The sequence below is a fragment of the Artibeus jamaicensis genome, unplaced genomic scaffold (genome assembly GCF_021234435.1).
Source record: "Artibeus jamaicensis isolate MK-2021 breed Jamaican fruit bat unplaced genomic scaffold, CSHL_Jam_final contig_464, whole genome shotgun sequence".
NCBI lineage: Eukaryota > Metazoa > Chordata > Mammalia > Chiroptera > Phyllostomidae > Artibeus > Artibeus jamaicensis.
In genome coordinates, this window is record NW_026521842.1 from 754,307 (window position 1) to 767,568 (window position 13,262).

The 13,262-nt window shown below is 37.5% G+C and overlaps 1 protein-coding gene across 4 annotated transcripts in view; it reads left to right on the forward strand.

Annotated features, from left to right (window-relative positions):
• The window catches only part of ZFP82 (ZFP82 zinc finger protein), a 60,876-nt gene that overhangs the window by 18,126 nt on the left and 29,488 nt on the right, over positions 1–13,262 (forward strand). For all 4 annotated transcript variants that reach the window (XM_053666620.1, XM_053666622.1, XM_053666619.1 and 1 more), the window contains 4 exons: positions 729–824; positions 4,259–4,344; positions 5,669–5,795; positions 6,827–6,919. In XM_053666620.1, coding sequence (XP_053522595.1) covers positions 4,336–4,344; positions 5,669–5,795; positions 6,827–6,919 — 229 coding nt within the window. In that variant the 5' untranslated portion in view covers positions 729–824; positions 4,259–4,335. The remainder of the gene's footprint in view (positions 1–728; positions 825–4,258; positions 4,345–5,668; positions 5,796–6,826; positions 6,920–13,262) is intronic.

Sequence of the window (13,262 nt, forward strand, 5' to 3'; positions counted from 1 at the left end):
GCAATCGTTCCCCTGTTATTTGAAAAGTCTTTCAAGAATTTATACTGTAGGACAACAGATTAGCAAGTAAGATATCCCTTCAGAATTAGAGATTTTTTTAGTGGTTCAAGGTTACTTCTAAGTACATATTTATAATAATGGGAAAAAGTGGTAGTAGTCATAAATATTCAGATATGTTATACAGAAGAACTTGGTCAAACATTTTTGTGTTCAGCATGACACCTTATCAAATTAAGTTTCTTAAGTTTAATGAAGCCAAATGGTGTCTCTTGGAGCTGTGTGGGATGGAGAGGAAGGGAGGCCTTGCTTTGTTTCTTGATTTTTGTGCATTATTTTGCTAATATTGTTAAGAAAAATCACATTCTAAGCCTGATTCTAAAAGTTACTGTGTTAAATAAGCAGTCTTGAAAATCTCAACAAGTTTAGTATAAGAAAAAAGAGATGGGTATCGTAATATTAAAATTACTGTACAAAGTTATTAAAGATAACTTATATAATTTTTTAAACCTGTAAGTTAAAAATTATTATCTTTAATAAATGAGGGCCATGTAATGTTTTTTATATTAAGTACTACTAATAAGCCATTTTAAATATTATATGTAGTTTATTTAATTTTTTATATTTATTGATTTGAGGAAGAGAAAGAGAAAGAAACACTGATTTGTTCTACTTATTTGTGTATTCAGTGGTTCATTCTTTTTTTTTGTTTGTTTTTGTTTCTCTTTCAGTGGTTGATTCTTGTATGTGCCTTGACCAGGGATCCAACTCACAACTTTGGCATACCAGGACGACACTCTAACCAACTGATATACCTGGCTAGGGCTGTATGTATTTTATGTGTATTATATTCCTTAATATCCACAACATCCCTGTAAGATAGATACCATTATTATTCTTCCCATAATTTATGTAGGTGGAAACAGAGACATTAAAGATCAAGTAAATGTCCAAAATCCTAGTTGGTAATTGTCAGAGCTTAGATTCATGTCCTGGATCCTGACAACAAAGCCTGTGTTCTTTACAAATGAGAGTCAACCTCCTCCCAGCATTGTTCATAGTTCTAGTCTGCCTGTTGTACTTGGCAATTTATTTTGGATGTATTTCTTGCATTAATATGAACCGGTGTCATCATTATTAACATTGTGTAATATGCCATTATATAGAGGACCATTATTTAAATTTGTTGCCTGTATTAGGTATTCTGACTTTTGGTTATAAATTATTTTTTGACAAACTTCCTTACATATCTTTGTATACTTTTACAAATGTTTCCTAAAGATAAATTCCTAGAGATGGAATTTCTAGGTTGAATTATCAGACATGTGTAGCATATAATATACCAGATCTGGTGCTAGTACTTAGGATAAATACAGAGACTAAAATGACATGATTACTATCCGTAAGTTGCTAACTGTTTATCAATGTAGATAAACCGCTAAGATAAAGGTCATTCAAGAAGTCAGGGGAAATGGGAAGTGACTTTAGCTTAAGACCCAGAGGATTTCCCAGACACTGATTTGCTCCTTCAGCTCAGTTGGCTGAAACTGCCTGGAGAATCCAGTGGCTGATAAACAGAAACTCTTGGTGCATTTGAAGGGTGGGGGAAACCACCAGTATCCTGAACTGACTGTACTGACAGGGCACTGTGTCTGGGGGCACTGTCTACAGCCTGCCCCCAGACACAGAAGATATTGCCTTGCCTTGCCTTGCCTTGCCTTGCTTTGCCTTGCCTTGCCTTGCCTTGCCTGCATTGCCTTGTCTGGGCTTCCTTTCCTCAAAGGAAGTAAGACCAAGAAGCTTTCAGGACTTGAGGGACTTGAACAAGCATCAGTCAGTGTACTGGCTTCTTGGGGAAAAACAAAACAAAACAAAACAAATAAAAAAGTGTCAAATGGCATGGCACGGGAGTTCCTAAAAAGGAGATATCATCTGATTTTGGCATATACTGTCAGATTTTGACCAAATAATATGAAACCTATGTTGGGGTCTGGGTGAAAAAGATGAAGGGATTAAGAAGTACAAATTGACAGTCACAGAATGATCATGGGATGTAAAGTACAGCATAGGAAATATAGTCAATAATGTAATAACTATGTATGGTGCCAAGTAAGTACTAGACTTATTAGGGGGACAACTTCTTAAATTATATAGTATTTAACTATTATGCTGTATACCTGAAACTAATGTAAAATAATACTGAATGTCAACTCTAACTGAAAAAATTTTTAAAGTAATAATATTTCTACCAAAAAAAACCCAAAAGCCCAAAAAACAAACCCATGGGATTTCTTTGGAAGTAAATGGATTTTATATGATAAGCTTTATGCCTTACAGTTTTTCTTCTCATAATGTTGATGCAAAGTGATACCAACAGAACTGTGGGGGCGACTTTGCCAGCAAGTCCCCCCATCTGCCATAGATGAAAGTAACACTACCAATACATGATCTGCTTGGGGAGGAGAGGTGGCCAATTTCTCAGAGGAAAAAGGCCAGGAGCCCCTTCCTCCAGGGCCTTTTATTGGGTTGTAATACACAGGAATACAGGTGGCAAGGATCAAACAGTAGATAACGTTTCAAAGAAATGTAAGGGCTTAGTCTGAGTCAGTGTCAGAAAAGGGGGTTGCAGAAACTTTGGGAGACATACTGATTTTCTGCTTGGATTCTTAATGTATGAATAAAAGCACTCTTAGCAAAGCAGGTTTCACAGGACTTTTAGGAATTCTTTCTTATGCCTGGTTACCCCGGATCCCGCCCTAGCAAGGTAAGAAGCTGCACCACCTCCCCAACAGGTTTTCAGGCTTAAGTGAATTAGAGCCAGGAAGCGCTTCTCCCAGAGTACATGGGGACTCAGGCTGTGTCAGAATAGCTCAAGGGCAAGGGTCCATCACTCCCTTTGCTTCAGCCCCCTGAGTCCTTCCATGATGGCCTCCCAAGCGATTGTGTCTGGCTTAGGTTTCCCCTCTCTGTGAGGAGTCTTACCCGTCATGGACTATCTGACCATGCCTTGGGGGGAGGGGGATGAAGCAGAGGCAGCATTTGCTAACAGACAAGCTTTGTCTCCTTGTGGCTCACATTCCAGAGGTTGCTCACTCATCCTTAGCCATGGAAGGTAGTTACAACTCCTGAAACCAGGCAGAGTGGTTCCCAACACAGAACAAAAAGATTCAGTAGCTCTTTGGAAGGCATCACAGCTAAAACTGATGGTTCAGAAGCAAGACAGGTTTTGAGAGGCAACAGCAGTGACATAAGGCATTAGCTGGGAATGTTCAAACATTCTTTTCTAGGCAAAACTCCAACATACATGAATAAACCTAAAAATTATTAGTTGGTTCACATATTGGGAGCTGAAATAAAAACATAGCTTTTTTTCCTCCAAATTCAAGGGACTTTTAAAATTAGTCTTTTTTACCTATTTGAAGAAAAGTTTCCTATTTGCAAAATTGTAAAAATATGTATTAAGAGTATATATGGCCATATAAAATATGTTTTAAAAGTATATATGGCCATATAAAACATAATGTAAGCAAAAAGAAAATTAAGATTATAGTGTGGAGGCCTTGGCAAGGTAGCTCAGTTGATTAGAGCATTGTCCTGAAGTACAAAGGCTGAAGGTTCAGTCCCCTGTCAGGGCACATACGAGAGTCAACCAATGAATGAATAGACGGAGTGACAAATTGATGTTTCTTTTTCTCTCTCTGTCTCCCCCTTCCTCTTTCTCTCTAAAATTAATAAAAAATTACAATGTGGAAATATGCAATTTTTGCAGATTTGTCTTATCTGTTGATGCCTGTTAGTGCCTCTTTATGCTACTGTATGCTACTGTAAATGTAGTCATGATGTCCATTTTATTTTCTGAAAACTCTGCATATCTTGAATATTTTCTAAAGTTAGCTTTTAGTGATTACTATGCATGTACATGTGTATATATGTCCTACCATACAATATCACACTACCCACAACTGTTGTTAGCAACATTCTTCACTCAGCAACAAGTAGTAAACATACTTCTATCTTAGAATTTCACTTTGTATTAAATGAAGCAAAACAGGCATGCAAGGCTTTGAAAGAGATTCTGCTTTAGAGGAGGTGATCGCTTATCACCCTTGGAATTTACATGTAGGGATTAGATTTGTTCAGACTCCCTCAAATCCTTGCATATGTGTGTTTATGGTGGGGAAATTAAAGGGGAAAAGACATGTTAATGAGTCATTTAGAGAGTTCTGAGGATGATCTCATGGCTTCCTTTTCCTCCTCCTAGCTCTGACTTCTGTGAACTCTGGTTCTCCAGGCAAGTAAACCCCAAGAAGTACTGACCAGTTCTTGAATTTCTAAACTATGGCCCATGTAAGTTACTTTTTTTTCTCTTCTGGCTATACTGTTATGTTAAGGTCCTATGAACATTTCCTTATCCAGAAAAATCCTGCTATCTAAGACCATTCTCCTAGTTCCTCTAAATCCAATGAGGGATGAGGCTAAATAGTGCAATGCCTATTGTATGAGTCCTTTTTTTTCCAGTCATTGTTCCTGTATTCATTGAACAAACATTCTCCATCACCTGTATGTGCTCATTCTTCTACTAAGAGATGCAATGGAATGGAAATGAAATCCCTTGAAGGGGATGTTTGACCATGTCTAGTGAGTTGCTGAGAGGATGGGCACATTTGACTACTCATGAGAAAATTGAACTTTTTTATACTTTGAGTTTTCCATGTTTATGAGATAAAATTTGCTGTTGGTTGGCCTTAGCTTCAGTATATGGTGAGATCTCATACTTTGTGAGGCATTTATGACTGGGTAGGAATGTGGTTGGATCTTGCACGCAGAGATCAGGAATCTTCTCTGGGAATCCCTAAGATTTGTGTACCAGGAATAAGATTCAATTCGTAGTTGAACAAGATGTGCTTATCTAGAAAGACATCTTTGTGATTCTGGATGACCAGTATCCAGAATCTGTCAGGGTCCTCTAACTCAGGATCAAAGAATACGTACAATGAGGGATGGAAAATGATAGGAGGTAAGAAGATCCTATAGATACATAAATAGTTGTAAACCCTCAAAATTAAGGACATTGAATATTTTATATAGGCCAAAAATATTTAAATAGGAAAGAATCTAGTTTCATATATCTATTGTACAGACTATTATACAGCCAATTTTATTTTGTTTATTGAAGAATCTGTCATTAGTGACAAAATGCTTATGATGTAATCAGATTCAGCAATTAACTTGGAAGAAATGAGTTATTGTGTTTAGATCCTTTCCTAACAGGTATTATAGGAGAATTTTTTTTAACTCTGTTCTTAGGAAGAAAAAGTAGAATGACTCACATTCTTGAAAATTCATGAGTGGGATATATAGCAGGCAGAAGGCTTATGTGCAACATTTCATTTAACTGAAAAACTGGTTGTCTTTTTTTGTGTTCCAGACCTGTTTGAATAGTTAAGATAAGCCAGAGTATATAGGAAGTTGTATCTTTAGCAGCAGGATCCTTCAAAAACACACAGGTCTGTTTTTTCTGGCACAATCATTTTCTAAGTCATTATGTTATAGGCTCAAGCTGGTTTGCTGCCTGGTTCATTTCCTCCAGTATTTCTTCCATCCTTTCCTCCTTTTATCTTAAAACAAATTTTCTTTAATTTTAATTGTGTTATATGGTTTGTTATTTCAGGAATCAGTGATATTCAATGATGTGTCCATAGTCTTCTCTCAGGAAGAGTGGGAATACTTAGACTTGCAACAGAAGTACTTGTACAGGGACGTGATGTTAGAAAACTACAGCAACTTACTCTCATTGGGTAAGGTTATCTGTCTGTATTAGTACAGACTCTGTTCTCTCTATTGTCAGCTTTGTTCTCTGAAAATTTCAGTGGTATTTCTCAAGAAATCCAAGTTTTTGCTTCCCATTCTCAAGGGAATGGTTTGAGCTTTACTTATTTGGAAGTGAGCACCTTCACTAAATGTTTCATCTTTCCCATCCTTAAATGGCTTCAGACCTTTTTTAATCATGAAAGAGCTGGATTTGGAATCTGGGCAATTTATAGCCTCATCAGTGTCAAAGAAATCAGGTTTCACTTTGTGTTTGAACTTAGAATTGCCATAAGTATGTTGTTATTTATTGGTATACCTTTCAGGAAAATAGCTACACTTTGATTCTTGGCTTTTTTCTGGCTATCAAAAGAACATAATTTTTATAGTGGTAAGTTGGATCAATTTATATTTTTTACAAATCAAGAGAATACATTGCTTTTGTATTAAACAGATTCACTTTTACCTACTTTTATGACTGAAAGTTAAATATTCAAGAACTTTGCATTTAATATTGTATGAATATCCTAAGAAATAATAATAAATATGCCAGGAAGCTTCTTGTTTTTCTTTTGGCAAAACAGTGATAACAATAAATAATAGCTCATAAAATACATATAGCATTTAGTATATGTAATGTAGGCAATATGTAGATATAGATATAAATTAATTTAACTTTCGAAACAACCATGTAAAACAGGTACTATTATTATCACTATTTTATGATGAGGAAAATAAAGCAAGTAACTTGTCCAATTAGGATGCGGCAGAGGCGGGATTTGAACCTGGGCATTCTGTGCCCTCAACTATTATAGACTCAAGAAGAAGTACTGGTATGAAATATAAACTAAAATAAGACCTTTTCCTTCTGTTTATTATGTAACCTTAGTGTGCATATTTTTTGTTAAGTCTTTATGAATTACCATTTGACTGATAGTCAAATTTAACCAAGACTAAATCAAAGTCATTTTGAATTTAGTTTTTATTTTTATGTCACTTTACATTTTTTTCTTCTAACTAGGATGCTTCATTGCTAAACCAGATGTGATTTCCTTATTGGAACAAGGAAAAGAGCCTTGGAAAGTTGTGAGGAAAGAAAGAACATTATATTCAGGTGAGTAAGAACCAGTCGTGCAGAGGAAGCCATCACCAGAGGAATCTGCTCAACTCCTTAGGGAAGAAGCAGAACCTTTTGATGTTGTTTAGAAAGTCCTCCTTTTAAAGGTCCATGGCCTAAAGAGAAAAGGGAGATCTGGGGAGCAAATTAACATCTTAGCTGGGGATAATAGTAGAACTACTTCTTTATCTCATTTACCACTTTTTTTGTTGATGTTGTTCTCTTCAGTTTTCCTCCCCTTTGAAAAAAGGGGATAAGGTGTAGAGAGGTGCTCTCTTTGTTTTCTATTTACAACCATTCTCTCTATATTTTGACTCAGTTGCTTTCTTTTCTTGCATTTATAGATAGATAGACAGACTGACTGACTTCTGAGTGGTGTCCTCTGTTAGATGCTATTGATACAGTAGTACAAAACCAATAGAGCCCCTGTCTTCATTGAATTTGTCTTGTAATAAGAGAAACATAGTAACTGTAAATAAATAGAAAATATAATGTCAGGTAATAAGAAAGTGCTATGAAGAAAAGTAAGCAGAGTAGCCCTAGCCTAGGCTTAGGAACGTTTGGGACATCTTTAAATGCTACAACATCCGAATTATAGGGGTACCAGAAGGGGAGGAGAAAGAGCCACGAGTGGAAAACTTATTTGAACAAATAATAAAGGAGAAGTTCCCCAATCTGACAAAGGAAATAGACTTCCAGAAAATCCAGGAAGCCCAGAGAGCCCCAAAGAAGGTGGACCCAAGAAGGAACACACCAAGGCACATCATAATTATATTAGCCAAGATTAAAATGAAGGAGAGAATTCTACAAGCAGCAAGAGATAAGGGGACAGTCACTTACAAAGGAGTTCCCATCAGACTGTCAGTGGATTTCTCAAAAGAGACCTTACAGGCAAGAAGGGGCTGCAAAGAAGTATTCCAAGTCATGAAATCCAAAGACCTACATCCAAGATTGCTCTATCCAGCAAAGCTGTCATTTAGAATGGAAGGACAGATAAAGTGCTTCTCAGATAAGATCAAATTCAAGGAATTCATCATCACCAAGCCCTTATTATATGAAATGTTAAAGGGACTTACCTAAGAAAAAGAAGATAAAAAAGATGAACAGTGAAAGGACAGCAAACTCACAGTTATTAACAATCACACCTAAAACAAAAGCAAACTAAGAGGATAGCTAGATCAGGAGCAGAACCATAGAAATGAAGATCACATGGAGGGTTAGCAACAGGGGAGTGGGAGGAGGAGAAGGGGGGAGAAGGTCCAGAAAATAAGTAGCATAGACAGTAGGTAGAAAATAGATAGGGGGGAGGGCAAGAATAGTAGGGGAAATATAGAATCTAAAGAACTTGAGACATGTGGCCATAAACTAAAGGGGGGGAATGGTGGGGTAGGGGGTGTGCAGGGTGGAGGGGAATGAAGGGGGGAATAGAACAACTGTAATGGCATAATCAATAAAATATATTTTAAAAAGTCTCAATAGATGTATTGCATCAAATGGAAAGTACTTTGAAGATGACTGAAGTTTAAACATGTAGGAATAAATACACAATTTTTTATAAATAAATTTTTGGGGTTTTTTGGGTCCCCCTCATATATGTATGTATATACACATACATATACATATATATGAGATATGTATGTATCTATGTATATACACATATATATGTACAGACCTTCACACATCAAGAAGAAACATGAATGTGATAGACTGTAGGGAGAATGATCTCTTGGTTTAGCTTCTACCTCTATTTTCGTCTGTCTTTGAAACTCTTGTTTAAAAAATATCCTTAAATTCCTTTAAATAGAGACATATATGTGTTGTCATTTTGGCTGGCTGAGAAGTCTCATTTTAGGAAAAAATTTCTTGTTTTGTAACCATAGGGCCATTTCGGTGCCCACACTGTTTATAATACATCTTCTGGCTTGCTTTCTACCAGAGGAAAAAACATTTTTCCCAATCCTAACTTATTTTTTTATTCACATTTAGGTATTTAAATGACATTTACAACTATTAATACTAAAAAAAAAGGATGAAAGGCAGAGGTTCCAAGTGATTATGGTAATACAGTTTAGTTAGGGAATCTTTAGCCAAAATAACCATTGTTGACTCAAAGATAGACATCTTAAAAACAATCTTTTTTTTCTTCTTCTGTTTTTTTTTCCTTTAAGTAAGTTTTATTGAAGTATGAAATGTACACAAGAAAGTATACAATGAGGAAAGGCTTTTTAAGGATTTTATTTTTATTTACTTTTTAAGATAGGTGAAGGGAGTGAAAAAGGGAGAGAAACATCTGTGTGTGGTTCCTCTCTCGTGTCTCCTACTGGAGACCTGGCCCACAACCTATGTATGTGCCCTAGACTGGGAATTGAAGCAACAACCCTTTGGGTCACAGGCTGGTGCTCAATCCACTGAGCCACACTAGCCAAGGCAGGAAAGGCTTTTTTGAGGAAGTAATACATGAGGAAAGACATGAAGTGAGACTCAAGCCATGTGACTCTCTAAGGGAAAAACACTCCAAGAAGATAGAAAAGGCTTAAGGAAGAAGTTAGCTTTATATGTTTGAGGACTAAAAGAAAACTATTATGGTTAGAAAGTGCGGTGGGGAGGGGAAGAAAACGTAAAGAGATGAGATGAGAATTAGGCAAGTGCCAGATAATATAATCATTAAGAGAAATTGAAAGCTGTAGTCTGCTTTATGTTCTAAAGTGATCCCTTTGGTACTTATTGGAGAAAAAGAAGATCAAAAGTATGAACAGTAAAACTCACAACAAGCTCACAGCTCTCAACAACTGAACCTAAAAAAAACAAAAAAACAAAAAACTAAGCAAACAACTAGAACAGGAACAGAACCAGAGAAATGGACATCACATGGAGGGTTATCAGTGGTGAGAGGGAAAGGGCAGAATGGGGAGAAAGGTACTAGGAATAAGTACAAAATAGACAGGAGGAGGTTAACAGTATGATGGCAAATGAAGAGGTTGAAGAATTTATATGTATGACCCCATGGACATGAACTATGGGGGAGGGAATGCAAGTGGGAGGGGTGGTGTAGGGCAGAGGGAAATAAAGAGGAGGAAAATGGGACAACTGTAATGTAATGGGACAATGTAATAACATAATCAATAAAATATATTTTAAAAATTTTAAAAAGAATCCCTTTGGTTGACAATTAGGAAGGACCATTTCAGAAGCAATTTCAGCTGTTCAGACTAGAAGTAATGGTGGTTTAGATAAGAAAGCAATAATAGGAGGTAGTAAGAAGCTGTTAATTAAAAAAAAAAAGCCCTGGCCAGGTAGCTCAGTTTGGTTAGAGTGTTGTCCAGATCTACCAAGGATGTGGGTTTGATCCCTAGTCAGGGCACATACAAGAGTCAACCAATTAATGCATAAATAAGTGGAATAACAAAAATTGATGTTTTTCTCTCTGTCACTCTCTCTAAAGTCAATAAATTAAAAGAAAATTAAAGGAGGTGTTAGAGGTGGTGATGAAAGGAGACTTGACTTGGGGTGGTAAATACACAATACAATATACAGATGATTAAAAAAAGAAGCTGTTAGATTCAAGGTACATATGAAGGCAGTAAGAAAAAAGAATATTTGGATGAGATTATAAATGGAGTAAGTGGAAAGGAGTGATATCAAAGGAAAAGATAATGGCATTAGCTTGACCAGCTGGGTGAATGGAAGCACAGTTTACAGGGTGGGGACAAAAGGAAGAATGTGTTAGAAGACAGACATTTAAGAATTTCTGTTTTGGATATTTTAAGTTTGAAATGTCTATTATTCCTCCAGTTTGAGATGTTGAGTAGGCAGCTGAATATGTATACCTGGAGCTCAGGGAGAGATTATGGGCTGATGTACAACTGGTGTCTTTATAATTGGAATTTAAATTCATGTGTCTAAGGAAGGCACACAGATATAAGAAAGCAAATAACCGTAAGTAGCAGCCTAAGGATTGATTTATGGTACACTCCAACATTTAGATTTTTAAAATATATTTCATTAACTATGCCATTACAGTTCTATTTCCCCCTTTTATTCCTCTCCACCCTGCACACCTCCTACCCCACCATTCCCCCCTTTAGTTTATGACCACGTGTGTCAAGTTCTTTAGATTCTATATTTCCCCTACTATTCTTGCCCTCCCCCATATCTATTTTCTACCTACTGTTCATGCTACTTATTTTCTGGACCCTCTCCCCCCTTCTCCTCCTCCCACTCCCCTGTTGCTAACCCTCCATGTGATCTTCATTTCTATGGTTCTGCTCCTGATCTAGCTATCCTCTTAGTTTGCTTTTGTTTTAGGTGTGGTTCTTAATAACTGTGAGTGTGCTGTCCTTTCACTGTTCATCTTTTTTATCTTCTTTTTCTTAGATAAGTCCCTTTAACATTTCATATAATAAGGGCTTGGTGATGATGAACTCCTTGAATTTGATCTTATCTGAGAAGCACTTTATCTGTCCTTCCATTCTAAATGACAGCTTTGCTGGATAGAGCAATCTTGGATGTAGGTCTTTGGATTTCATGACTTGGAATACTTCTTTGCAGCCCCTTCTTGCCTGTAAGGTCTCTTTTGAGAAATCCACTGACAGTCTGATGGGAACTCCTTTGTAAGTGACTGTCCCCTTATCTCTTGCTGCTTGTAGAATTCTCTCCTTCATTTTAATCTTGGCTAATGTAATTATGATGTGCCTTGGTGTGTTCCTTCTTGGGTCCAACTTCTTTGGGACTCTCTGAGCCTCCTGGATTTCCTAGAAGTCTATTTCCTTTGTCAGATTGGGGAACTTCTCCTTTATTATTTGTTCAAATAAGTTTTCCACTCGTGGCTCTTTCTCCTCCCCTTCTGGTACCCCTACAATCTGGATGTTGTAGCATTTAAAGATATCCTGAACGTTCCCAAGCCCCTCCTCATTTTTTTGAATTCTTGTTTCTTCATATTTTTCTGTTTGGTCATTTTTTTCCTCCTTCTGGTCCACTCCATTGATTTGAGTCCCAGTTTCCTTTCCATTACTATTGGTTTCCTGTGCATTTCCGTTCATTTCAATTAGTTTAGCCTTCATATGTTCCTCTAATTTGTGACTAAAATCAACCAGTTCTGTGAGCATCCTGATCACCAGTGTTTTGAACTGTGCATCTGAAAGTTTGGCTATTTCTTGGTCACTTAGATTTATCACTTCTGGGGCTCTTAGTTGTTCTTGAGCCATGTTTTGATCTGTTCATGCCTGTTACGTATGAAGAGCGGAGCCATAGTTTTCCACCAGGGCTGGGCTACCCAGGTCGCTGGTTTGTGACACTGTATGTGGGGGCGGGGTCAGAGAGGGACAATGGTGGTTCCCTCTGCCTCTTCCTGCTACTGGGGCCTGTACAATTCGTCTCACTGCTGGCTCCTTCAGCAGTTTATCTGCGCGCGACTGTGTGACCTCAATCAGCCCTCAGTGGTCCACTGCCTTGCGCCCTCAGTGGGTCCACCCGCTTCTCCACACCTGGGATCCACCCACAGCTGCTGGCACACTGGTGGATCATTCCTGCCCAACCCTGCTCCGCTGCTGGCTCCGCCACTCCCACCAGCCTGGCCAAAGGGTTTGTTGTTGGCAGACTTCAGTGTAGTTCAATTTTCTGTGGTTTGGTTGCACTTCTGTTGCTAAAACTTTGCTCTTCTTAAACCCGGCCGTGCGAGAAGGTGCAGTGCCTCCACCCACACCTCCATCTTGGCAGAAGTCCCTCCCAACATTTAGATTTTTGAAAGAGGGGGCAGCAAAGGAGATGGACAAGGAACAGCCACTGATATAAATTGAAAACAAAAAGAATGTTTCAATGTGAGAGAAATAGAGAATGAAGACTGAGAATTGACCCCAGGTTCTGGTAAGATGGAGAATGCTGGTGACCTTGTCAAGATTGATTTTAGTGGAGTCAGGGTGAAAACATGAAAATTCATGTTTGAAGGGTAGGTGAGGTGGTGAGAAGAATGAGTGTAAGACAACTCTTTGCACGAATTATGTATGAAGAAAAGCTGGGAAATATGAGTCAGAAGTAATGGCTTTTATAATAGGAAATTTTAGAGCATGTTTGTGTGTTCATGGGAATGACTCTATAGGTGGGAAATTGATACAATAGAGAGCATAATTGTAAGTGCAGTGTCCTTGAGGTGGGCATGAATGAAAGACAGGATCTAGGAAACAAGAGAATAAAAGAAAAATAACAATGTTTTTATGAATGCAGGTAGGTTATTGTGGTGAAGAGAGGACAGCATATTTTTCTATTGTTGCTATTTTCTGAGTGAAATAAGAAAGATGATCAGGACTATAATGTGAGGATTGTTTATTGTTGCCTTATACAGGAT